The 26755-nt window shown below is 36.5% G+C and overlaps 1 protein-coding gene across 3 annotated transcripts in view; it reads left to right on the forward strand.

Annotated features, from left to right (window-relative positions):
- BLTP3B (bridge-like lipid transfer protein family member 3B) overlaps positions 1 to 26755 on the forward strand; it is a 62081-nt gene that overhangs the window by 16402 nt on the left and 18924 nt on the right. For 2 of the 3 annotated variants that reach the window (XM_061476438.1, XM_061476437.1), the window contains 11 exons: positions 7426 to 7588; positions 8585 to 8623; positions 11703 to 11794; positions 13348 to 13537; positions 15788 to 15928; positions 16482 to 16652; positions 17974 to 18154; positions 19480 to 19563; positions 23869 to 24051; positions 24154 to 24272; positions 26105 to 26246. In XM_061476438.1, coding sequence (XP_061332422.1) covers positions 7526 to 7588; positions 8585 to 8623; positions 11703 to 11794; positions 13348 to 13537; positions 15788 to 15928; positions 16482 to 16652; positions 17974 to 18154; positions 19480 to 19563; positions 23869 to 24051; positions 24154 to 24272; positions 26105 to 26246 — 1405 coding nt within the window. In that variant the 5' untranslated portion in view covers positions 7426 to 7525. Of the gene's footprint in view, positions 1 to 7425; positions 7589 to 8564; positions 8624 to 11702; positions 11795 to 13347; positions 13538 to 15787; positions 15929 to 16481; positions 16653 to 17973; positions 18155 to 19479; positions 19564 to 23868; positions 24052 to 24153; positions 24273 to 26104; positions 26247 to 26755 lie in introns of those variants that run through there. The other variant, XM_061476439.1, reaches the window with a different exon arrangement.

The raw sequence follows: 26755 nt of genomic DNA on the forward strand, positions 1-26755 counted from the left end.
GTCCTAATTCGTGGTTTGTCTGGAAAGGAAGATCTGTCTTTAGACCCTGGTAAGTCAAAGGGTGTCATGAGTGTTAGGTGATTCAAATCCTGTATAGAGCCTGGAAAGTCACACTTTCTGGAGCTGTAGGGTGGCAGGTGGAGTTTTGGACTTGTCTAGTATGCTATAACTCGTGGCCATCTTAAAGCAGTAGGTCCAGGGGGTGTGCAAACAGGAATGCCCTGTCATGCTCCAGAGGGTTGGCCCCTGAGTGCCTCTTCAAGATGCTGTGCAGCAAATCATGTAGATCCTTTCCATGCTGGACATCCAGCAGGCTATGCAGGGCTCCCCATCTTGGACCTAGCCACCAAATACACGCCTGACAATTCTACAGAAGTTCAAGGTGTGATTAAATAGAGCGCACAGGCATTCATGTGGAGTGGCCACATAATCTGTGACTAAAGGGGTGGTATTCTCCTGCACAAATTGAAGGGTATGAGACGGCGCTAGCCAGGTATCACAGGTAGTGAGGGGTGTACTTGAAAAGTCTGGTGACAGGTATAGCTTCTTCAGTTGGTATTGCCATTTAGGAGCTCCCTGTGATTCCCTATAGCCTGCAGAATGAGGGAATGGTAGCCCTTGCAGTTCCTCTACTGTTAGGGCTTCTTGGGAGGAAATTGCGTGGTATTTGGGAATCCACGCAGATCACAGCATTGGTGATATGGATGGTTTTGGATAAAGACTGGAGGGTAGCCTCTCAGACCGCCATAGTTATGTCCTCTATAGACTTGCATGCTGATTACCCACTGGCTGCTAACAGTTGTGGTGAGATTTGACAATGCTATGGTGATGCTCTCTTCCTGGTGCAGGCTGTAGGAGTGCCATTGTCTGTGGGAGTGTTTTTGTCAGAAATATTTAAATTTATTCTCACGATTGCTTATTTTTAGTGTAATGGACTATTCTTAAGTAAAGAACTTAAGCATTTATATATCAGAATGTGTCTGGTTAATCCTACTATGTTGTAGGCATAAAAATATACTCCTTAATTGCTTTAAGCTTTTGGTTTTGGTACTGTATTCTATCCTGATGTTTTCATGGGCATTAAAATGTTCTGCAATGCATGTTTGCTTTTACTGGCTTTAAATGTGCTCCTTTTTAGTTTTGAGTGTGTTTTTGTTCTTATGTTAGATAAATAAGCATCCAATTAGCTTTTTGTGCAGTGCTCTTTACTTTGTCATTAATGTTTTTGTTTATCCTCTCTCTTTCTAAGTCAGTTTTAAAATTTTCAGAAATGGATATAACGTCTAAGATGAGTGCATGCCATCATATTTTGTGGTGATATTTAGTACTACTTACCATTCATTTTTTATGCGTAGAAGTACTTTAGCCTTCATGTATCCCAGGCAGTTTTTCATCATTTGTCTCTTATCTTAGAGCTTTATGTCCTAAAAATGTATCTTTCAATTAGAACCCAGTAGTTTCCATGAATTATATCTTCAGATGTTCAGTGTCTTTCATCAGAGTCAGCTGTTGCTGCAGAGCCAATTGTTGATGTCTTGGGTTCTTCAGAAGGTCAGTTTTCTGTGCACTAGATAAACATGACTTCAATCTTACCTGTCAACTTTTACACATTTTAACTCAGCCTGTGGAGCTAAAAGCCATTTACTTCAAATCTTATATAACCCATAGGTTATGTTTTCTTGCTGGGTGAAATACTACTTTTATATACTGCATTGTCGTGGTTTAAACCCAGCCAGACAGCTCGTTCACTCACTCCCCCCCCCCCCCCCCCTTCCCTCCCCCTACTCCCAGAGGGATGGAGAGGAGAATCGAAAAGAATGCAACTCCCACAGGTTGAGATAAGAACAGTTTAGTAACTAAGGTTAACACAAATCACTACTGCTACCACCAACAACAATGATAAAGGAAATGACAAGGGAAGAGAATACAACACTTCAGCACCAGCTGACCGATAACTCGCCCCCCCCAGCCTGACCAAGCACTGACCGATACCTCCTCCAACCCTGCAGTCCATGAGCCCTTTCGGCTAACTCCCAGTTTACATCCTGGGCATGACATGCTGTGGTATGGAATACCTCTTTGGTCATTTTAGGTCAGGTGTCCTGTCTCTGCTTCCTCCCGGCTTCCCTCCTCCCTGGCAGAGCATGAGGCTCAGAAAGTCCTTGGCCAAACAAAAACATCATTGTTATCAGTTCTGTTCCCAGGCTGAAAATCAAAACACAGCACTGCACCAGCTACCAAGAAGGAGAAAAATGACTGCTACTGCTGAACCCAGGACATGCATTAAAATAAGAATATCCCTAGGACAGCCAGGGTCCACTCACAGGTTTCTGTTATTTCACCATTTTTTTTTTTTCTATGGTATCACTAAATCTATTCAATGCTTTTGGACATACTAGATATTGTTGGTCTTACAGTCTTCTAACCAATTTCTTCATCTAACCTTAAGTCGTTACTGTGTAAGTATTTTTTTTTTTTTTTGTAGAAGCTTTTGGGATGCCTTTTGGTTGAAGCAGTTAAATTACTAAGAAAAGATGTGAGTTGCTTGAGTCTAATCTTGTTTCACAGGTCTGAAAGATTAAAATAGACATATTTTACAGAAGCTTGGGGTTTGTATTTTCCCCCTCCCCTCCCACCTGGTCTATTACATTCATGCAGAATTTTCATTAGTGCCTTACTGTTTGAATACAGGTCAATCATTTGTTGCATCTATGAAGTCTTGTCTTTCATCTGTCTGCCATTCACCTAACAGCAGCTGAATCTTTAATCCTGTATGACTATAGTCTGTCTCACCTTTTGTTTTCTTTTTTTTGTCATACCTGGATCAAGAAGAGAATGCTGCTAAGAAGTTTTCTGAATTTCATTGTGCTTAGACTTGTTTTTTAATCTAGGGAGTCTGTCCTTTTCTCATCTAGGACTTGCAGCCATCTAAGTAGATCAAAGCATCTTGCTATTTTGGAGTTGTGATATGCTGCCATGGGGAAAAGTATAGCAGTGCTCCTGAACTCAGTATTTGCAGGTGATGTTTTGTTTCTGAGACACTAGTATTTCTTCTGGCTACAGGAAAGAAAATACAAGAGAGGAAATTGTTATGTTGCCTACAGCACACTATTTGCTGTGACTTTTTTTTTTTTTTTATTTTCCCCTCCTTATTTAAAGGTGGGAAGGATTTAATTTGTTTGTTTGCTTGTTTTTAAGTTCAGGCAAGTTACTGAAAATCAGCTTTGATTTGTGGTGTCACATGGGATGAAAGGAGATAATCCGTAACAGTACATACACTGGTGATCCCAATGCTTTGTTTCTGTGGCAGATTTGACAAGAGTTACTTCTGTTCCTCTTGTATTTAAGCAAGAAGTCTTAAAATTTGAAATGGTACAGTGAGCAGAACGATAGACCTCACTCTGTTACCTAGTCATGGGAGGCCAGTATCTTCCTTGGAAGCTCAGTTGAAGTCATATGGAGTTCCTTAGTAATCTACTAATATGGTTGATCCAACTCTAACAGGAAAAAAAACACAACAGTTATCTGTTCCATTTCTGCTCTTTTATTATTGATATAGTTGCGAGTCCTTGGTAGGGCATGCTTCTCTTTTTCAGAGCTGGTTGTTTTGAACTGCACAACTTTTTAAGGAGTTCTATGTCATAACAAGATGATAAGCAAAACATGTGGCATATATTCTGATTTAATAGTCTGTCACGATTAGAGCGTACATGTAGGATCAAGTCCCTGCAGGAATTTTATTTAAAAAACAGGGGAGGCAGATAGTAGAGCCTGGTGGAAAAGGTTCTATGTTCATTAGATGTGCAAAACATCTCAGAATCCCATGTCCAAATGGTATCCAGACTTTCATAATTTCTCTATTACATCCAGAGGTTGGAGTTCCTGTTGAATTTACAAAGCATCTGGTATTCTTTCTAAACCTTCGTGGCGTGCTGCTCCAAGCTTCATGTGGTCTTTGGCCTTCATTAGACAAACCATAAGCTTGTGCTTTCACAGAAATGTTTCTCCCATCTTCTCCACTGTTTTTTATTTCTAGTTTCACTTCTTGGCCATCTTCTCTGCAAGCATGGTGGAGTGTTCCATTCAGAGCTTCAAGCCTGCATTGTCACAAACAAAACTGGGCAAGGAAAATAAGAACGCATCTTCTGTGTAGGTGTTTTAGTTGTTTTATAGAGAAATGAACGGAAGGTACTAAAAGAACTGTTGTGGTCCTGAGAAAATACAATGATTTTAATTTATTACTGTACATATGCTTACTACTTTCTTGTTATTGTGCAGTCTTTTATGCTTTTCACTAAACTCTTAGTCTGCGCTCTGTAAATTAAATTTGAACCATCAATCTAACTGCATAGTAATATTTAGTGCATGTGGTTTTATATATATGTGCGTGTATGTGTATATATATACACACAAGGGAGATATATCAGGCTGCTTGTGATATTCACAACTTTCTGTATTCTGGCATTTAAAGTGTAAAATATTTTATAGTATTAGACTACCTTATGAAATTGAATATTAAATCTGAATTGAAATTCATGCTGTTGGCTATAGTAATTCAAACCTGAAATCCTGTATTTTGGGAAAGGAAGGGTAGCTTGTGAAATTGAAACTAAATCCATGAAAACAGTTTTGCTAAGAATTATCTTGTGGTATTAGCAAACTGAGTATGTATTGCCTCAGTAACAGTGATGTCTTACTGGCACAGCAAAACAGTGAAACAGAAAGCTTTGATGAACTCGACCATGTCCTTTATTTCCATTCTTGTTCCCCTTCCCTTTCATTTTTCTCTTTTCTGCTTTACTTACTTCATGTACTGAGCAGTGGGTATTAATATTTGATCTGTTCCCCAGGAAAGAAATATCAGTCAGGATTTCATGGGATGTTGTGCAGGGAACCGGCCCAATTGTTGAGGCCTCTGCTCACAGTTTGACCCAGTTTTTCAGGAGTAATTAACTCACTCTGAGGAATGAATACCAGGGTGAAAATCAGTTGGCAAGCTGGGGCAGAGCTGTTTGCATGTGCCAAGTTGGAGAGAAGAACGTGTGCATATTATGAAGCTGGTGACAGTTCTGAGTAGTTGTAAGAAAAGCTCATAGAGAATTTTAAAACGGTTTTCCCAAAAGGTTTCTAATCATGAAGCATCATGATACAATCAAATATTTCTAATTACTACATATTCAGAATTACATGAATCTACCCTAACTTTATGGAAGTACTTATCTGCTTTACATAAAACTGTATCATAAATATGATAGTTGTCATAGTTCAAGCAGTTATGCATTCTAGGTTACAGTACTGGCCAAGAGGTACAGTGCTTCTTTAGATACAGAGATAGCTTGCCAAACTTCAAAGCCATGCTGACTCCTCAGATTTTGTCTGGCAATAAATATTAGAAAACATCTCCAACGTCATAATATTCAGAATAATATTAACATTTAATGATAAAATTGAAAGTTAAGAATACTAAAATACTAAATAACAGATTTTATCTGGGCAACAATTTTATCAGTGATGATTATACTAACATGAGTATGTGTGTCTGTGGCACATCTTTTCCCTGAGTTTCTCAGTAACTGTGAAGCACACCAGAAAGAAAGTCAAAGTACTGTGGCTTGGCGGGTCATGTCCTAGTTTGATGTACCATGGGATCCTAGAACAATACTATTTGGAGAGCTGTGGTTGCCTTAAGGCATTTATTTATTTATATATTTTAAATTCAGAATACTGTCCTTTTTGTCACTTGGCCCTTCTTTTAATTTTATGCATGAAGATCTGAATTCTTGTAAATTCTAAATAATGGGTATGATCACATTGTGTTTTGTAGGTCTAGCTGCCCATATAGGACAACTTCTAATCCTTTATTTCTGAGGTTAGAGGCTGCTGTATAAAACTAAAGGTTATCCTGTTGTATTAAATGTATGAAATAGTTCTAAAGTGCTGAAAATATCCAACAGACAAACAAAAGTGTATTCTATGGAACAACTGAGAAGGAGCGGGAAACTGGAACAGAAATGGAAGGGTTGGCATCCTCAGTGGAAAGTTGGCTCTGGACAAAGCAGACGTGGTGTTTGTATAGTATGAAGTTACTATGGGTTTTGGGGAAACACCACAGGCTTTACAGCATCCACTCATCAGTCACATTCCACCTGTGGAAGTGGAAGGAAGAGATCTGCTGCTAGAGGTGCCTACACCTGAAATACCTTCTCACAATTCACCTGTTAAGAGTTTCTTTCTGTGACTTTCGAAATGAAGGGTTTAGTCCTACAGGTGGAAATCCTCTTACGTTGGTCTATGCTGAATGAAGCAGCACTCAGAGCACTTTTCCTTTTGCTGACTGCAGAAAAGGTAACAAATTCAAAGCAACACTCTCAGAAGAATTAATAAAAATATGTAGAAGAGGGGAGGGGAGAAGTTATGCACCTTGTTGAGATTGCTTTCCCTGTCCCGCTCCTTGTTGGGAGGGAATGGCTCATATTTTGTCTGTTTGAAGGATGTTGGAACTATCTCTAGATTGGTGTTGCTGTCTCCATTCTTGTAAAATTAGATCCAGTTCAGGGGCAGAAACAATTTTCCATGGCAGAATGCAAGTGTGGTTAAGTATAGCCTTTTCTTTAGCTTGTGGTAGATATAATGCTACAGCTGGGGTACCCATGATTTTTCCTGTGCTAGCTATCTCCCAAGGATGTGAACCGTCTGACACAGTTGCATAGATCACAACAACAAGCCAATCACAACACCTTTGAAGTATAATGAAATATATTGCATATGTACTCTTTTAAATGGTTGCATTTTTTAGCCCTTGTATATCAGATTGACCTTCAATTTTTCAACCAATATTTTATATACACCATGCTGTTATGTGTGTTTAAATATATGTGTGTTTTTCTAACTTATATTATGAAATTCTGTGGTTAAATCTAATGAATACTGTAAATATATATAAAAATATACTGTTTACAAGGAGTAGGGTTTTTTTGGTCCTTGTGAGTGAATTCTAGCCACTCCTGCTTGCTCTAAGGATGACAGTATAATTTGTAGAGGTTTTGTTTTGGTTTGGTTTTTTTTTCCTTTTGAAAAAGTAAAGAAGAGTGAAATGGATTCACCTCTACCTTATAGAGTTTAAAATAAGTAGTTAAATACTTTGAATCAAGGATTTGTTATTCTGCATGATAGAAAAATTAGAAGATGCCTCATATCTCATGTATTTGCAAATGGGGTTAATGAGATGCAAAACTTTAGAGGGGCAAAGCAATTCAATAGTAGTATTTCTTTTCAGGGTGAAATTGCACCTAAGATGATTTCCTTACCCCCTCCCCCTCCCCCCCCCCCCCCCCCGACCATTGCTTTAAGTTAAATTGTCAGCTCTGTGTGGGACAGTTCTAATTGCTTTATCTGCATTTATTTAAGGTGCATGTTTGTTTTTAGATTCACCAAAAATCTGTCACCTGACAAGATCAACCTGAGCACACTGAAGGGGGAAGGTCAGCTGACCAATTTAGAGCTGGATCAAGAGGTACTTCAGAACATGCTGGATCTTCCAACATGGCTTGCTATAAACAAGGTCTTTTGCAATAAAGCATCCATTAGGGTGAGTAATTTATTGTGCCGGAATGGTAATTAACCAGGTCTTTTTTTTCCTTTTCTGTGTAAAATTTCAGGCAACTTTGTATTCAGAGAAAATTGTGATGAGTGCTTGATAAAATTTTTGAGAAATTAGTTACCAGCACTAATTTCTTACTAATTTTTGTCTTGTAATGATTGAATATGTATGGAAACAATGAAGATACGGAGTGATTGTTTTACTTATTTATTTATTGTCTGAGTAGAATTTATTCCTGCATGTTCTAAAATAGGGGTAGAGATAAAAGTATGTATTTTCTCATGGTAATGAGTCTATTATAGTTATTTATTTTTATCATATATACTTTTTTTTAATGTGTTATTTCTTCTCTTTGCTGCCCCCTTTCTATTGCTTTCCCTCCTGTTCCTTTCATATTTCCAAAAATATCTTTCTAAAGGATTCTGGTCTCTGGGAAATGTGGAAACAGTCTAATTCTAGAAGAAGTTGTGGTTTTGGTCCTAATGGCTGCTAGGTATTGAAGCAATGTATGTCATTTGTCCTAGATTACTCTTCTTACAAGAGTCAGAAGTGAATCTATGACTTCTTTTTGACAGCAGTTAGGATCTGGTCAAACTTTGGCATCTCTCTTTAGTCTTTGGCATCCAATTGTAGGCCAACAGTGCAAATGTGGATTTTCTTTCCTTTTAAAGGAAAGAATGTGGAAGATGGTGTTGCTTTTACTCATGCATGATAAGTCAGTATTAAAGACACAGATTCTATTTTCTTCCTCTGTTTTCTGCTCAGTGATAAATAAATTTTGAAGTTCTGTTTTTAACACCTAAAATTTATGTGTGTGTATAAATTTACAGTATTTTAAGGTAAATATAATATTTTGGAAGTAATATAATTGAGTTCAGGAGTTGCAAATATAATGTATATGCATAAACCAGATGCTAAACAAAATATTTATTTTACTGTGTTTTTAATATTTATTTTGCTTTAGAATAATGTTTTGCCTTGCAGATACCGTGGACAAAATTGAAAACACATCCTATCTCTTTGGTAAGTTCTTAGATCAACTCCTAAATATACTCTGTGTAGCAGAATTTGTCTCAAATGTTTATATAGTTCTTTTGACTTGACTCTAGAAATAACTGAAACATTAACAGGCCATTACAAAGTGCCTTCTGGGTAGTGGCAGATGGAGACAAAATGCCTTAATGTTTTCTTTGGGAGGTTTGTTTTCTTAATCTGTGGCTTTGGGTGTCATCACTATAATGTTTGATTTAGATAATTTCTGTCAAGTTCTTCAGTCATTATGTCTTAATTTGGTTCACCTGAAGGGTAGATAATAGTCAATCTAACCCTTATACAAGTTTCTGCCTTTTAGAGCTATCTTTTTTTAAGGACTTTTTTATTCTACATCTGTATTCACGCTAATGATCTCGGTTACTGCAGGTCTGATACACATAACATTACAGGGTTTCTGTAACAGCCTTGGATTCAGCCTGGATATAAACAGGATCTAAAATGTGTAAATAGGACTCAGTAATAGTTAGAAGTAATGGTAATTCTTGCATTTGTTTAATTTTGTTCTTTAAGTATACTAAGAAATGTGCTAGCACCAGAAGTTATTTGCTTGATGATGGCTAAACTTTCTTAATTGTGTTTAGTTAGGAATGAAGTCCTTTAACTGTCATGCTTCCAAGTCTTGCCGTGAATTCCTGAATGTGTTTGTAATTCCTTAGTTCTAAATCAGACTTGGGAAAGACATGTTTTAAATACTTGATGGATTTGCTAGTGATCTAGTTGTAATGTCCCAGTGTTTGTACTGTCTCTTCCTTGACACACAGAGCTTAAAGTGTTGTAATGCTGAGGTGGGATGATTCCACCTCTTGACTGCAAGATGCAATTGCCAAATTGGGAAAATCAGTTTAAGCTGTGCTATTCTTAATGATTACATACTTTGGCTTAAGGTAGCAAGGCCTGATTGTTTGCTTTGCTCCTGTTGAACTTGTATTAGTGATCTTAGAGGCTAAGATAACTTTCAAGGTCACCTTTTTTACACTGCTTTACAGAAGGCTTTCCTTGAACAGTGCATTACATAGATATCAAAAGTTCAGTTTTCAATGGTAGACTGTACAACAGGCATTTTGACTTCTAAAGGAGGGGAAATCAATGGCTTAACTGTCCCAACTTCAGCCCCTTATTACATCACTGAACTTCCTCTATTTTGGAGGGTACTTTTTCCTACGGAAAGTTTGATGAAATTGGAATAGCATCCTCTTTGCATAGCTTAGGGGGTAACTAGAACCCACTTGTCTAGCCGAAGGTTCTTCCATTGAGCTGAGTTACCCTTTGTGAAAATCTGTCTGTTAACGTAGTGGCAAATAGTAAGTTATCTTTGCTCATAATCAGTTTACGTTTCTATATGATAAAGAGTGTAATTTTAGATTTTATATATAATAGATATTTACATTATACATTTATATGATAGTATAGTTTATAGGAGTGTTTTGGGGACCCAAGGTTGCTATGCATCAGGTTTTCCTCTATCAAAGTACAGTATTTGCCAATGAGAAAAGAATAGAGAGATATCTACATCCAGTTGTTCTTTGTTAACTCTTACTTAATTATGGAAACTCCTTAAATCACTGCCCTACTGTTCTTTCAGCTAGTCGTGCAGTGAAGGAAGCTATTTCAGTCTAAGACACCTTAAAAGAGTGGTCAAACATCCAAAAATGTTAGGATAACCAGGAGAAATCTTGTCTTTCCCCCACGACCTTTGAACTAGTTGATTGGGGTTTTCTTCTTGTTTTCTTCTGTTGCTGTTTTGCAGTGTGAGTTTTTCATTTAGACAGCTGAGAATCAAAATATAGTGAAGTATAAATAAATCCAGAGTAGAGAATTTATAAACTTCTAGATGGTAGTCAGGGCATTTCATGGGTAAGAGTAGCATAGAAAAATGTTTGTGGAGCAAGTGGGTCATGAAGACAGCCACAATTAACATAATACAATAATAAAGCCCAGTAGGTAGGGCAGGTTGAATCATGAAAAATCTAAAATTGAGGATGAAGCTTTTTAGTGTGCTTTGTTTGAGCTAAGAGAGGGTAAATGAAGGAACTCGGAAGGAACGGTACATAGGAAGTAGGTGTTGTTTTGAATGAGCTTCCAGTGGAACAAGATTTCAGAACTGTAAGCCTTAAGTGAAAAGCCTTCCCACGTTGTACAATAAATAGAGGTCATAACCATTGTAATGTAAGTTAGGAGAATTTTGGATTTATTCAGTGGTTGGGAATACGGTTTTGCATTGGCTTGTTCCCATTCTGTTCGTCCCCCTGTTAGTACGCATTATTTATGATTTGTGTTACTTTTCTGCTATTTAAATATAGCCTTTAGTTAAAATAGGATTTAGGTGTCCCATTCCCTTAATTCCCAGTATTGTTTGTAAGGGTCCCACTAGAAATACAAAAAATACAATAATAGCATACAATTTTACTATAATTTGACATATCGCAAGTTATACTAGAATATATCTTTTTAGAAACTACTTGTTTTACTAGAACTTCTGAAGGTTTGTATACGCACACGAATGTATACATACTATGTGTGTAAATATTCTATGTATTCAGATTTTGTTTTAAAGATGCAGCACAAATCTTGCGTCTATTATCTCGTTTTAGTGGACTAGTTTCAAATATTTTTCATTAAAATTTCCTGACCTTACTGAACCATTTAACACGCCAGTGGCGTTAAATATTTCACTGACAGAAAAACCATGCAGGAAGAACACCCAGATGTGTATGCATTAAGTCATGCTCATTTTGAAATACAATTTTTGAAAATGTGTGTGATAATAGTAGTTGGGATCAAGAATTCTGTAATACAGTATTTGACTGGAAAGGTCTGTTAGAATTCATTAAATTTAAAAATTCATATGAACAAATTTAAAAAAAAATTCTGATGCATTATAAAAGTTTATGGGAAAATTGGCATGGTAAGAAATGTTCTATGTATATTTCAGAAAAAATTCTCAAAATATTTTTATTTTTGGTTGGTTGTTTTTTTGTTCTTCATATGTCATCTGTTTACTTTGTTACATCTTAAGTCTCCAGTTCTTTGTTTTGTTTTGTTTTTCAAGTCCTTGGATAAAGTTGTAATGGAAATGAGCACATGTGAAGAGCCACGTGCCCCTAATGGACCCTCTCCTATAGCAACTGCATCTGGACAGAGGTCAGTGATGATATTTACATTGATCCAGAAAAGTTTAAATGACTATAAAAGAGTTAGATCAACTCCAAATTTCAAGAAGTATGCAGAGTTGCAGCTTGCCATTTCTGTGTCTCCAAAATTTTGCTTATGGGTGGAGTAACATGTGTAGTGCAACTGGAACTATCCAGACACAGGCCTGGTAAGAATGTCTGAACTGTGCATGGAACTTTGTAGAAATGTTTCATATGTGTGCATCTACTGCATCAAACATCAAGTTTAATTGATGTTAAGGTTTTTGAAAATTTAACGTTTTGCCTTCGTTCTTGTTAAAAAATATATAGCACGATGGGTTGTTTTTTGTTTCTCCTTTGGCCTAAAAAAAAACAGTATTAAGGGCTGTTTGTCAGTGTGATGTTTTAAAGTTCCATTTTTTAAATTGTATCAGCCAAATCTAACTGAAGGAATTTGTGCACGCTTTATAGCCTAAAACTCAATTAATTTGGTGGGACATTTTATAGCATTACATCAGGGATTTCCACAGTCACAACCACACTAATCATTTCCTTTTTACAGACCCAAAACGTTTTTCAGTGGGCATAGGGACCCATATATAGAGAAACTAATTTAATGATACAATTGCTTTTCTTGTTTTAATTTCTACATAATATGCAGAATGTGTCCGTGGGTCTTTACTGTCTCCTAGGGTACAGCTTGAAAATCATTGCCGTAGAGATTCTGTGTAGGACGGAAGTTATAAAAAGGAAAAGGGATGACAAACCACATAAACTGTATTTTTTTTAAAAGCAGAAAAAAATATCCGAAGTAAAAAAAAAAAATTGGATTTTAAAAGAATATTTAAAATACAATTTTCCATTCACTAATCAAAACCATTTTGAACACGTAAGATTTTTATTAAATATTAATTGAAACTGGCTTATATTTTTTAATACTGGAATGCATGTTGATTTGTTGAAGAAATTTAACTGCCATTTAGGATGCCTTTCTTTTCTAGAATGAAACAAAACAAATACTTCATACTATTTTGCATATATGAAAGACGCTAGTGTAAATGGATGAAATAACGCAGTTTATAGAGATAAGTACTAACCAGATTGGATTTGTCAAATAATTAGTTTGATATGAATTACTCCTAATGCATACATAAGAGTAAGATTTTTATGTAATGCTGTACTATTAATTGATACGTTTATATATATGTGTGTGAAATATTCATAATGAAAAATTGCATTTATTGTTACACTTCATGGAAATTGATCTTAGTCCAAAATATGTTTTTTAGTAACTATTTTGAGGATAGGATCATAGGGTGTAAAATTATTGTAAACTAGATCAAGTGTATTTACAAAAATTCATAACTGGGGAATGCATTAGGATCTTATTTTATAGTTTGCTTCGTGTTGGCATCCCTGCCCATGGCAGGAGGGTTGGAACTAGATGATCTTAAGGTCCTTTCCAACACTTAACTGTTCTGTTACATTTCAGCTGTTCAATAAGTTAAACTTTGTGCCCTTTCATTAGGTGTGTATTTAATGTGCTGGCATTTCACTTTTTAGTGAATATGGCTTTGCTGAAAAAGTGGTAGAAGGCATTTCGGTTTCTGTGAACTCCATTATAATACGGATTGGTGCAAAAGCCTTTAATGCTTCATTTGAACTATCCCAGCTGAGAATATATAGTGTAAATGCAAACTGGGAACATGCTGACCTCAGATTTACCAGAATACAAGAAGCTCAACGTGGAGAGGTAAATACTGCCTTTTGGTAATCTTTTTTCCTTGTTTTTTGGAATAAAGGAGAAGGAAGTTGAATTGCAACCTTACACAGTCTAGGAAATATGCTGTTACTGGGAATAGAGACATTCTGTGCTCAGTAATTTAATCTAGGAACACAAGGATATAAAAATGGGGGATGTGAGTCAGATCAAATGTTATGTCTGTAAATGGTGTCCAAAGTGAATGCTTAGGGAAGAGTGAAGACCAGGGCAGGCATATGTACTGTTCCCCTCTTACTTTCTCCAAGCTTGTAACCATTTTAAAATGCAAACTAGAAAAGACTTGAGGAGTACTGGAACAGAAGAGAATGGTATATTAAGTGTGGAAAGGTAAGGTGTTGTGCTGTTTTCGTTCTTACTATTTTTAAAGCTTTAACTGGTTATTTATTTGCTTGCCAGGGTGTGCCTAATAAGGTTTTTTTTTTCTTTAAGCAGTTTCAAATGAATGTTAATAAAGTTCCTATGCAAGAGTTAACTATTTTTCTTAGAATAACTAAATCGTATGTACACAAAAAAGTAATCGCAGTCAAGTGCATGCTTTTCTACTGTCTGTGAGAACTTAACATGGAAGTCTTAAATTATTGTACACCATTTGTTTGCTTTCTCCCATGTAACCAGAGTAAAATGTATAGAGTGCAAGGTTGATTCTAAATATTATATTGTTATTATTATATTGTAATATATTGTATTGAGAGACTTATTTTAGCATGCATCTGTCTTGGGATAAGCGTTTGAAATTTTGCCCATGTTGGCCCATTTCTAGGTGATTATTCCAGAATAGACTTTACTCAGAGATAAGGAGTCTGTTAGTTGCTTTTTATGTAGGAAAAGAAACCCCAAGAGAATGTTAGTTAAAAATACCACAAAAAGAATAAGTCAAACTGTTTTTCTAACAGGTTATCTTTCCTGCAGCTTATCTGTATTCTAATGCTCATGTGTTAATGAAGTTTAAAGAGGAAGAGTTAAAGTTTGATCAGATGGAATTTTGTGTTGCCATATCTTTTGATGTTGTGCTTCTTAGGAGGAGTTTTATGCCTAACAGTTGCTCCATACACAGCAGACCTTTCCTTGGGGAGTGGTTTCTTTTCGAGCACTTTATTCTGGAAACTGCAGTGAATGATTTGTTAGCAGTAAATTGCATGAAGAGGTGGAAAAAATAAACCCAATGCTGTAGCATAACTTGTGCTAAACTATATTTTTAGGGAGTAAGCTTTTGCCTTTGCACTGTAGTTACACTCTTGATGTAGTAAGAAATCTCCTCAGAATTTTTTAGAAGCTTCCATTCATACTGTATCTCCTGGATGAGGAGGGTAAGTACTCTGCTTTTCTGCAAATAGTGTTTTTCAGGCTACTTTGCACTTTGCCTTTCCATCTTGCTCACTTTGTGTGTGCCTCCTTCCCAAAGACATTGAGTGTGTTTTACTTAAGTTTGTGCTTGTATTTGCAGGACATAGGCTGTACAGTTTTCAAATTGACAAGAGAATTGCAGTTGAAAAATAAGATGCATACCAAACAAACTCTTCCCTGTTCCACTTTCTTCATGGCTGATCTTTTTTAATTCAGAGAGTAAAGAAGGAAGGAGTTTTAGGGAAACTAGAAATGACATTATTTCGTTGGGTTTTTTTCCCCCCTTTTAATGTCCTGTTCTTTTGATGTTCTCCATGATGAGACATGGGATATCTGCTTGCTCTGTCTTCTAGAAATCCATGTAATGTTTCAAAGCTTGTGGGGTCTATATGGCATACAGTGTACTCAATGTTTAACTTTCAATTGAAATAAAATACTTCAAAAACCTCTTCCATCCTGTAGCTTTGCTTCCCTCCCTGTTCTTTTCCTGCATACTCTGATTTAACATTTTGAAACAAAACCATGCAATCTTCTTTCTTTCGTCTATCAAAAGCAACCTAGTATTCAAAAATTGTAACCATTATTTTCTACTGAATATTTGAAATGCTGCTTATTACCTCTGTCTGCTTGGGACTAGCTTAACATTTCTGTGACATTCTGGAGGCAGAGAGAAGGATCCAGGCTTTACATCCTGACACCTCTAAGTAGCATAACAAGTGACATGAATTTGTTCTGTTGATATGACTCTGCATGAAGGATGTATGTGAGTGTGTATGTGTGTATATATATGCAGATATATACATGTACATGCTTAGGCAGAAGTAAGCTGCCGTATTGCATGAAGGTGGTATTTTTTTTCTTTCTTTCTCTTTAAAGGTTTTGACTTTTAAAGAAATCAACTGGCAGATGATCAGAATAGAGGCAGATGCAATCCAGAGTTCTAAGCATGAAATCATGAGTGCTCCAGTTCGACTGATTACTAACCAATCAAAAATTAGGGTCACACTTAAAAGAAGGGTAAACGTGAAAGTCTTTCATTGTTTTGTGAATTAATTTTTAATTATGCTCTTACTGCATACATGGACATAGGAGAGGTTTTAAATTTAGGCCATATAAAATGTAAAATTCCCAGAGCTCAGTTTTTACTAATGTAATTAGTAAGACTGTAGAGTTTACAAGAAATACAGCAGGCAGAATTTGAAGATGCAGACCTTGCTCAGGTCCTGCTAATGAAATCATTTGTTCTGCAGAGCTTTGTTTATGGCAAGGCTTGTTTTACTTCTCTAGATTCACAGTGTTAACATTACCTACATTTAGAGAAACGCATCAATTTAATATCTAATGCATTCCAAGCAAATAAAAAGTGGGGTATAAATATACTGTATCTTAGGTACTTTTTAGTTAATGAGAAGAACACAATTTAAAAATAAAAAATGTTTGCTATTTATGTGGAAGAAATTTCATTTTGGAGGAAGTGTAGTTTTGCATGAATTTTTTTTTCTTATATTTGATTTCAGAAGTTTAAGTACTTAATGCGCCCATTTAACTTGGTTAAATTTTTATTATACAGTTAAAGGATTGTAATGTAGTGGCATCAAAACTGGTTTTGATTCTGGATGATTTGCTGTGGGTTTTGACTGATTCCCAGTTGAAGGCCATGGTGCAATATGCCAAATCTCTTAGTGAAGCCATAGAGAAATCAACAGAACAGAGAAAAAGCTTGGCTTCTGAAGCAGCACAGGTATGAAAATTGTCTCACTATATAATTAACAGGTGTTCTAAAATGCAACGCAGTGTAGCTAGTTATGTTACTTTATTTTGGAGAATGTTCAGTTACTCATTTTCATTCAGCTGGATAAATTACATTGGGAATGAATCACAGGCTATTTCATGTATGAATGAATATAACAGACTCTATTTGACAAGATTTTGTGTATTCATATTAATTACAGGAAAAAGTTGGATTTCTTTATCCATGCACAGAGTATGTAAACTTACACGTTAACAGTTGATTAACTGTTTAGTACATTTGTTCCCCAAATATTTTCTGGTTATGAATTAATGAAAGTAATAATTAAGACACACTAAGGTAACCTTAATGTGGGGATAGATATGCTTACTATAACAACTTAAAGTGCTTGTCCAGTTTATTTTCATGGTATCAAAAAATTAGCTTTTAGTAGAAGCGTTCCATCATGCGGCTCCCTTATTGGTATAACTGGTGAAAAATTCTACTTTTAACATATTTGTGCTGGCATGGATGTGGTATAGATGCTGCCGGTAAGATAGTCGTATGTAAACCTTGATCGTTTTTCAGCAAAGCAGACTAGGCCAACTGGGCTATGTGAGTGTAACAGGAGGGGCCTCTTGTCAGTGAAAAAGCAGAACAAATAAACTGATAAAAGGTAGTCCCATTAAAATAAAACATAACTTATTACTAAGGCTGAGTAAAGTAATTTCTGTTGAATCCCTTCCAATGAAGCTAGTGTACTATAATGGAGAGTTCAGTTCTTACAGTGGTCCTTATGATTTATGGTTGGTTTTGATAATTTAGCTACAAGAATTTAACCATTAGCTGTTACATTGAGCAGGGAGGTTCCAATTCTTCAATTCCCTGTGCTTGCATCTCACCAATTACCTGATAACTGGCAGCGGCTCATCTTTGACCCTTTTGTGATATAGTTTGGAGAACTAAAATAGCAGAAATGAGCCCCCACCTCCCCCCCCCCCCAAAAAAAAAAAAAAAAAAAGTTTTTCTGCAAGTTTAGTTCCCTGAGCAGCTTGCTCAGAAGTTAGAAAAATACCAGTGCTGCAAGTGATGGGTGTAAAGAAGTGTGGGGGTAGGGGAGAATGGGCATTTCCTCCCTGTGATGCTGAGCCATTAGCTCATCTTAGCTGTATTCTAAAACAGCACACTTAAATCTCTGTAACCACACAATGTGAATACATTTGGTGCAGATTTTTCCTTATTTTAGAGACCTGTTTTGAGTAAGGAAGAGGATATTTATGCTTGAAAGGAAGGATAAACTTTATAAATTGATACAACTAAATATTTTTTTCAGAGTTCTGCCCCTGCACCCAGCTCTCAGCAGGTGAAAGTGCCCCAGACAACGGCAGCACCTGATCAAAATGATGCAATAGTAAAATTGTTTAATGATTTTGATGTTAAGGAAACTTCTCATCACTTAGTAATTTCCCATTTGGACCTACATATATGTGATGATATCCATTCTAAAGAAAGAGGTAACTTTTTTTTTAGGTAACCATATTTGTCTTTAGAATACATTTTTCAGAATACATTAATGTTAATCAAGAGTCTTTATTTTAGAGGAATATTCAGAATTGTCTTCACTCTATGTAGACAGATTTAAAATTAGCTAGATGCCTTTATGAGAATAACATTTCATTATTACATGTGATTATTGTAGAATAAATGCAATAAAAACTGATAAGAGTGTTAGTGGCATCAGTGCTTATTCCATCTTCTAGAAACCGATTCTGTCCAGTCTGATTGTTCCTGCTGTTTTTTCTTTTATGTTGCAAGTTAACTGGGTTATGAAGAATGCAGTGGCAACATTACCGTGAATTGAAAGGGTCCTATATGATCTGCTTCTGTAATACTCTTACAAAATACAGACTAATAAAGGAGCAGTTCTCTTTCTGTTACTAATTTAGAGAATTTGGTATGCTCTGCAGCACATAGAAAGAATGAAACAAGTGTTCTGTGTCCTTATATTTTTGTGTGTGATACTTCAGGTTTTTTTTTAAATGAAAGGCTATTGCACATAGCCATATTCAGAATCAGAACAAAAGAAGACAAATGACACTTCTTTAATGCCTTTAAAGCAATCAGAGAGAGTGATGTATCAATGTATATCCAAGGAGCTGTCTAGTCACTAAAAAACTTAGAGGTATACAAGGTCCGCTGAAGAAGAATATGAAAACCGTAGGTTATTATTAGATATTTCCTTAATTAGGGAGAACGCTCGGAGAACAGCAGAGCATAAGTTCACTAGCTAGAGATGTGTTTACTTACATGCAGTATATCTACTGCAGTTTTACTTTATCATTTTTAGTGAGATGTCTTTATTAGTCATTTATTTTTTGCCCATGAAGTTTAAATTTAGCAGCGGAAAAATCAGAACAGAGAACTCTCAGAAGACCTTTTCACTGCAATAGTATTTTTCAAATTATATTTAATTTCAAGAATGCTGTAAATGTTGACTTTGAATACTGATCAGAACCATACATTCAGTGTGAAAAGTTTTGTTTCAGAAAAACTGGAGTAATATGCGTTCAGAGAGTTGTCTTTACTTTTTAATAGCATTTAAAACAATACACAAGTTGTTAGGAGTTTCTGAGTACAGAACACTTGAGTTTAACTAGCTGATCTTCAGAAACCAGTGACAACTTACCTGTATGTAAATTTTAAGGGAAGATAATAAGGTTTTAAGGAGAGTCAGTGAAGGGGAGGAAGAAACAGCTGTTTGATTTTTAAAGAAGTGGAGCAACAGAACTAACCTCCTAAATACAATGTGTATAGAGCTGAGTATTGTTTTATTTTACAGACTCAAATAGACGTGTTACAGGAGGAGCCATGCAGCTTTCCTTCAGCTATTTAACAGTGGACTATTATCCATTTCACAAAGCAGGTATGAAAGTGAGCATTTTGTGAATTACCTGTGAACATATCTTCCTTGAATACTAAAAAATTCGTGTGTGTACATATATAGGGCATGGATAATAATGTTCTGAGCATTTCAAATACACTCGTTTTTATTTCATTGTGTATGCACAAACAAACAACAAAAGCAACAACCTGGGAGCCAATTTAATTCTGTGAATGAGCTCTTTTAGGCCAAACACTTACTTTTCACTGTTCTGTTAGGTCAACAAAGCGGTGTTCAGACATTTCTGACATTAAAAGATTTCTGTGTTGACAGAGGAAGGCAGTATGGCAGATGATTGAGAATTCACAAATTGGGTATTCGAAAGAGTCAATCTGTTAGGGTTTAGGGGTTTTTTTGAGTTTGTTTTTTTTCTTTTCATGTGGAAGTCTACCATTTTATATCCATTTCCAAGCAATGTTTTTGTTTTTATTTTGCTAAAAAGGAAGCCCAGTGTTTAGAGGTTCCATTGTATAGGCTTTTGTGAAGGAACTGTTATTAAACAGATGTTAGCAATTTCCAAAGAAACATTTCTTACAAATAGTTTTCAGAAGTCTAAAAAATGTAGAAGTGACAAAATAAGTTTGCTGTTGCATTTGAATTCAAAAGCAGTCCAGCACAGTGGAGGGCTTTTTAGCTGGTGGGCAGAACTGGTTGTGCTTTGTTTTGCTTTTTACTAACACAGACCACTCGTTTTGGAATGGTTATCCACATAGATTAAAGATGTGAATTAGCCATAGCCTGCCTCATGCCTTTTTTTTGTCATGGTTGCAGGTGGAATCCTGTAGTGTCAATCTATTTCCTTCATAGGTATCAAGTGTAATTTTTGTACGTTAAAAAATGTAATTTAGTATAGGTCAAATAAACATACAGAGCCTCAGAAAAAAATACACTTCATCAGTATTCTTTCTTTCTATGGGCCTAATATGTTCCGAAAATTGTGATATTGCTTTGTTGCCCTATAAAAGGGGGAGGACCCTATTTTACAGAGGTTTAACACATGCCTGTCTTGTAAACCAGCTATGTTTTTCATTTACTGTCACTTCTGATTCCTACAATGTCTAAATGAGGGACCAATCTATCTATGATTTCTGTGAGCTCTCCTCAGAGAAAATTCAGAGGATCAGGGAAATAAACTGATTGTTTAATTTGAAAGCATTCTTAGCCAGATTGAACCATGCACTGTAGGCTCTTGGATGGGCAGGCTAGAAGCAAACTGAGTGCTTTTAGGTAGTGACTGCATGCAACGTAACTCACTACCTGAAACCAGAGATGGAAAAACTCATCTGCAGATCACAGAGGTGGTGCCTCTAAAGGTAGTGTTCTCCTTCCAGTCTTAAGCAGTGTTCTGTACAAGTATGTTTAAGTAACAGAAATCTATGTCTCGCTAATAGAGTATGATAAAAAGCTTCCAGAGGTGGTGGTAGTTGGTCCAATAGGATGTATGTGTGGAGGGGGAAGGAACATGCCAGAAAGTTTCTTCTTCCACTTAGAGGTCCTCATTTTCCCATGGTTTTAGAAGAGTGTGGCAATTCTATGGGCAAACTCTTGTCACAGAGGGGACAGTTTGTTTGCTCAGATCAAAATGTTAATCCTGAAAATTCAGAGGGGGTTCTCTAGCCATGTAGGTATTGTGCCTCTATATACTGGTGTATCGGGCTATCACCTGATATGCAGAGCATTTCTACCTTGAAGTCCTGCAATATTGCATACTGAAGGACACCGTATTAATACTTTCTAACAGCAAGGTCACAGCTTCTGTGTTTTCTGGTTTTGTACCTTTCTGGCCTATGGAATATTTAGGAACAGCTTTTGGATTTAGTCTTGAAAATTGCAGTTAATCCTCTAGGAAGAAGTTCTCAATAATTAATTATTTTGCAGATTGAGTTCTTGGGGGCTGGGAGTTGTTTGTTTTTTTGTAAAATACCCGCTCAGCAAGACTCTAAAGGGAGTTTGAGGCATATTCACTGTAGGATAAATTTCTAACCCATTGAAAATCAAGCCTTCCAACAATAGCCTTTCATAATACTTAACAGAAATGAAGCGGGTTGTATGCCCATTGACTGTGATAACCCTAACATAAGCCAGACTTATTGGATGTTGTAAACCTGTTTATGCAGCAGTCCATCACTCCAGTAGTCTTCCCAGACCTGCTTTCACCCAAGCTTTTATCCAGATCCATTATCTATGCAGCTGATGTGTTGCTGGATGATGATCAGAGAAAGCTGCTGCTTTGCCATCATGCAGGACATTTTGCAGCATAAGAAATTCTTGATCAAGTTGATATATTGAGATAATATGAGAAATTGGAAAGCATTTTTTTCCTGGGCAACCAGCAATAAATTCAGATGGTAGCAACATGAGTGCCAGCTCCACTAAAATACTGTTTTATTACATTCTGGCCTTCTCTTCACTATTCATAGGTAAATGTGGCAATGAGATCTCCATATATAGAGATGTAGAATAGCTGAGAATGGAAGGCACCTCTGGAGATTGTGTAATCCAACTCCTCTGATTAAAGTGATTTCAGTTAAAGTTATCTTCCCAGGCTTGTGTCCAGTTAGGTTTTGAATAGCTCCAAGGGTGGAGACTCTGCAGCTGAGATTTGTCTCCAGCTGAACTTCATGCTGCTAGTCCCCACCCTTGAAGACTAGTGGTTTCCAGTAGATACTGGGGTGGCTAAAGTTCCTAATGAGGACCAGGCTCTATGAACATGATACTTCTAGTTTTCTGAAGGAGGCCTTTTCATCTTCCTAATCAGCTGGTCTGTAGCAAACATCTGCCACAACATTTCCATGTTGGTCTACCATCTAATCCCTACCTATGAGCGCTCAGCTGGCTGATGATCCATCCCAAGGTAGAGCTCCATGTGTTCCCACTCATCTCACTGATGGGTCAACTCGGCCTCCTTGCCTTCTTGTCCTGTACTTCCCAAAGAGCCTATGTCCATCCTCTGCAGCATGTTAGTTGTGTGTGCTATCTCACTATATTTCTGTGGTCCTGGTGAGACCATAGCCCTGCAACTGCATGCAGATCTCTCATTCCTCCTGCTCTGGCATGTTCCTCATGCTGCATGTGTTAGTGTGCAAGCACTTCAGAGAGGTGCCTGCCTGTACTGACTTTCTAGAAGGGGTACGAGAGCTTTCCCTATTATGCTGCAGTCCTACAGGTACTTCAGAGTTATGTGCATATGCTTGGGGTGATCCCACTTCAGCCCTGTTTTGGAGAATCCCAGCTTTATGGACTTGATTTTAATGTATCTTTGCCCTCTTTTGCACTCTCCTTTTTTTTTTATTTTTTTTTCTTCGCTGTTCCTTTTTCATCATCTTCACCCTGAAAGATGTGAACAACCATCAAAAGGCTGTGATGCAGGAAGGTGGGGAAAAAATGTCATCTCTTGTGATGGGCCCCTCCCTTATAGTTTCTTCCATGCTGAAATCTTTGCATTTAGGCTTGAAATCACGTTTTTTTTTCCCAAAGCAATTACCTGTTTTAATTATCTACTAATCCCCAGTGTAAGTATCCAAAATCTTATTAAGTCCCAAATAAATTAAGTTTTCACATGGTGGTATTTAGAGAGTGATGTATCACTTGATAGAAGTTATTTGTAGTGCATGCTTAGTATCAAACACATTAGTAGACTGTCTTTACAGGGACTGTTTGAAGAGATCTGAATTTCTTTCAGAGGTTTAAGTGTCTGCCCAACAGAAACATGCTAGGAATAAAAGAATTTCTACTGGGCTTGATTTTTAAGGCTGTGTGTGGTGCAGCACTGATTGAAATTACCTTCTTGTTTGTGTGCCATAGAGGTGCTAGAGAGCCAACACAAAAAGAATACATTTCTGGAAAGGGACCAGGAACTTCTTAGGACACAGTTCTGGCAGGAAAGATAAGCTTGGAAAAAGTGAGCATGAGAACGTTGTTCTGTTACTTGCTCTCACTTTTTTTTTTTTAACTTTTTTTTTTTTGCATGTTCTCACGTATGACATTAATGTGTCATCAGATTTCTCTGAATTGAAATATTCAGTGCTGTTTTCAACATGCTAATGGTGTTAAAAGGCAGGTGGCCATATTAAATGGTTTTCTGAGTGATTTTTGTGAAGCAGTGAGATGTGTTTTTTATAATATAGCTTCTGTTTTAACACCTGTTGTAAATTCTATTCAATAATTACAGCATGTAATAATAAGATTGTATTTTGAAGAAGAATTGTGAAATAGTGGAAACTTGTTACCTAGTTAAAAGCAGACTTTCAAATGAGTCAATATTCCCCACATTGCTCTTATTTGCAGGAGACAGCTGTGATCACTGGATGCATTATAGTGATGCAACTAAAACCAGAAGTGGATGGGCCAAAGAATTATTGAATGAATTCAAAAGCAATGTTGAGTTACTTAAGCAGGCTGTGAAGGACCAGGTTATAGATTCTCCTCCCAAATCACCACCTGCTGTATCCCCGCAGAACCTACAAACAGGTACTTTGTTTGCATCAGTCCTGCTCCAATTCTGTGAAATGTTACAACTAGTCCAAAAAAGACTGTTCTTCTCAATGATTCCATCACTATTCTTTCCCACAGGCAAGGAACAGATACCAAAAGGAACACCTAGGGCTTCCTCTGTATCTTCTCAACAACCAAAGGGCAAACTGATGTCTAGTCCTGTTGTGGTTAGACTTGCAGATTTCAATATATATCAGGTACATTTCTTCAAGTTAGTAAAACTGGGGCTATTTTGCCCTGGATTGTTAAATACCTATGTTTTTTTAAGGGACAAATCTGAAGCCCATTGAAATTAATAGAAATCTTTTCATTCATTATTGGATTAGATCTTTATGGTCCTGCTTCTGTTTTGTTAAAATTGGTGGATATTTTCTTATTGACTTTATATTAGGTGATACCCCATTACAGTTATATTTCAGATCCAAGTTCTTCCTGAATTCTGACATTTAGAATTTCATCTTTTCTCATTGTATTGTGTTGGGTACCCAATATTTTAATATGTGGTTTTGTATTTCATACTTTTCTTATTGTTACCTTTTTCAAAGGACATGGGATTTTTTTAAATTGAGAGGGTTTTTTACTTTTTTTTTTTTCCCAGCCCTTCCCTCCATCAGTGATATTTTGAGTAGGCATTTTAATTATTCTGCCCCCATTCCCCATTTGTTTAAGTACTTTTTTTTGACATTTGTGGTCCAGATTCACTCTTTCATGCAGACAGGAGGCAACTGGAATAGAGGAGTATATCTCTAAGGCAGAATGGTAGTGATACAGCAGGATCTACTCTAAATTTCAGGTTCTAACAAAAATGGTTAGTGTGAGCCCTTAGTCATTGTGACTTCTACTTGCTCTTTTTCCATTTTTCAATGCTTTTTGGCCATATTGCTTCTGGTAGAGTGGGAGGTTGCAGCTTGCTGCTATGAGCCTTTTTCTGGGTTTGAAGTGGTTTTATATAATTTTGTACTGTTGGTGCTTTCAGTTGCTTTCTGCTCTTCAGATACTTGTCTCCTCCTCAGATACTTGTCTCCTCCACCTCCCTACATAAATATATTTTTGATTTTTAAAATTTTCATTATCTCTATACAATTTACAGAAAGCTATTTTTCTAAATAGATCTGTTACTACTTGAATTGTGTGTTGATACAGAGTTGTTTGCAGCTTGAAAACAACTACATGGAGTGAAGCAGGCTTATAAAAGTTATATATTCTTTATTTCCAATGAAACTCATACAAGTAGACATCATGATATAATCAGTATTAATATGTTGGCTAATTCCAGAGTAGCAGTCTGACTTACTAAGTGTTGGATGAAACAGCTTTGTTTTGAAAGCAAACTTTTTAAACTAGGGTACATTCCAAGAAATTTAAGGTCAAATATATATCAAAAGGTGATCTCTTCCTTGTTTAATAATTTTACGCTGCAAGGAACCAGAAGTGAAGGATTTACTGTTCTATAGTGTCTTGATTCTCCTGTGAAGCAGACCTTTAGGCATAGCCAAGCATATAAATCCCTGCCAGGTGCATGCTAAACACTTTGCTTAGCAGTATACAGTCTAGAGTGGGCCCACATACTGGAGTCTTTCCTTATGTGACAGAACAACCACTTCCTAATTTTATTGACATAGCTAGCTATCCTCTATCATCTAGATAGAGGATCCTTGAGGAAAAAAAGTATGCAAATACAGCATGTCTGAGCAGAATTGTTTATGCAGGAGCTTTAGTGTTTGCAATAAAGAGATCATTTTGGGCTTTTACTGAACACCTTTGAAAGTGACCTGCTGCCTCCTGCCTGACATGAAGGAAGGTGATCCGATACTGTTCATGCTATATAGTTTTCTTGCGAAACTGTTCTGTGTGGATTGCTTTTAATACAAGGCGACTAGGTCTGTCTCGTAGCACTTTGTGTAGTTGGAGTTCTACATCTGAGAACAGTGGATTATTACCCTTCTAGGCGTATGTCTTGGAACTACAAATGTATAACAATTAATAAAAATGTAATGTACTAATGAAGTTAATCTTTTGTCTTTTACAGGTTTCAACAGCAGACCAGTGTCGTTCTTCCCCTAAAGCTCTCATCTCTTGCAATAAAAAGTCACTTTATCTTCCACCAGAAATGCCAGCTGTTCATATTGAATTCACTGAATATTACTACCCAGATGGAAAGGACTTTCCTAGTAAGAAGTTCAGTTTTTTGGTTTGGGGTGTGTTTTTTTGGATTGGTTTGGTTTTGTTTTGTTTGTTTTTTTTACTGTACCATAAATTTTGTGTGTTACTTTCACCCTTATGAAGCTTAATACTGGTTCCAGGTTGACAATTGGAAATAGGTAATGGCTTTCTAAAATGGAAACAGTGCAACACTGCTCCATTTGCACAGTCCTTGTTCCTGGTAATCTCCTGTAATACTGTTTTTTATAAATATGGCTTTTATGTCAGAAAACACAGCATTTTAATGACACAAGTTATTCATTTTTCAACATATATGTATTGTTTCTGTAGTCGCATTATCTAGCTACATAAAAGAACTGAAACTATTGCAGTAATATTTATTATGTAATGCAGATCTGATTGAGTTGTTTTTATTGTGTTATGTGGTTGGCCCTGTTATATATACAGAAATGTGAGTGGATTTCTTGAGAATGGAACTTGAGGACAGCAAATCTCCTTGGTCCTGCCTTCTGTAATG

Source organism: Pezoporus flaviventris, unplaced genomic scaffold (assembly GCF_033815535.1).
Source record: "Pezoporus flaviventris isolate CSIRO_AGI_PZ_B2104156 unplaced genomic scaffold, CSIRO_AGI_Pfla_v1 ptg000096l, whole genome shotgun sequence".
NCBI lineage: Eukaryota > Metazoa > Chordata > Aves > Psittaciformes > Psittacidae > Pezoporus > Pezoporus flaviventris.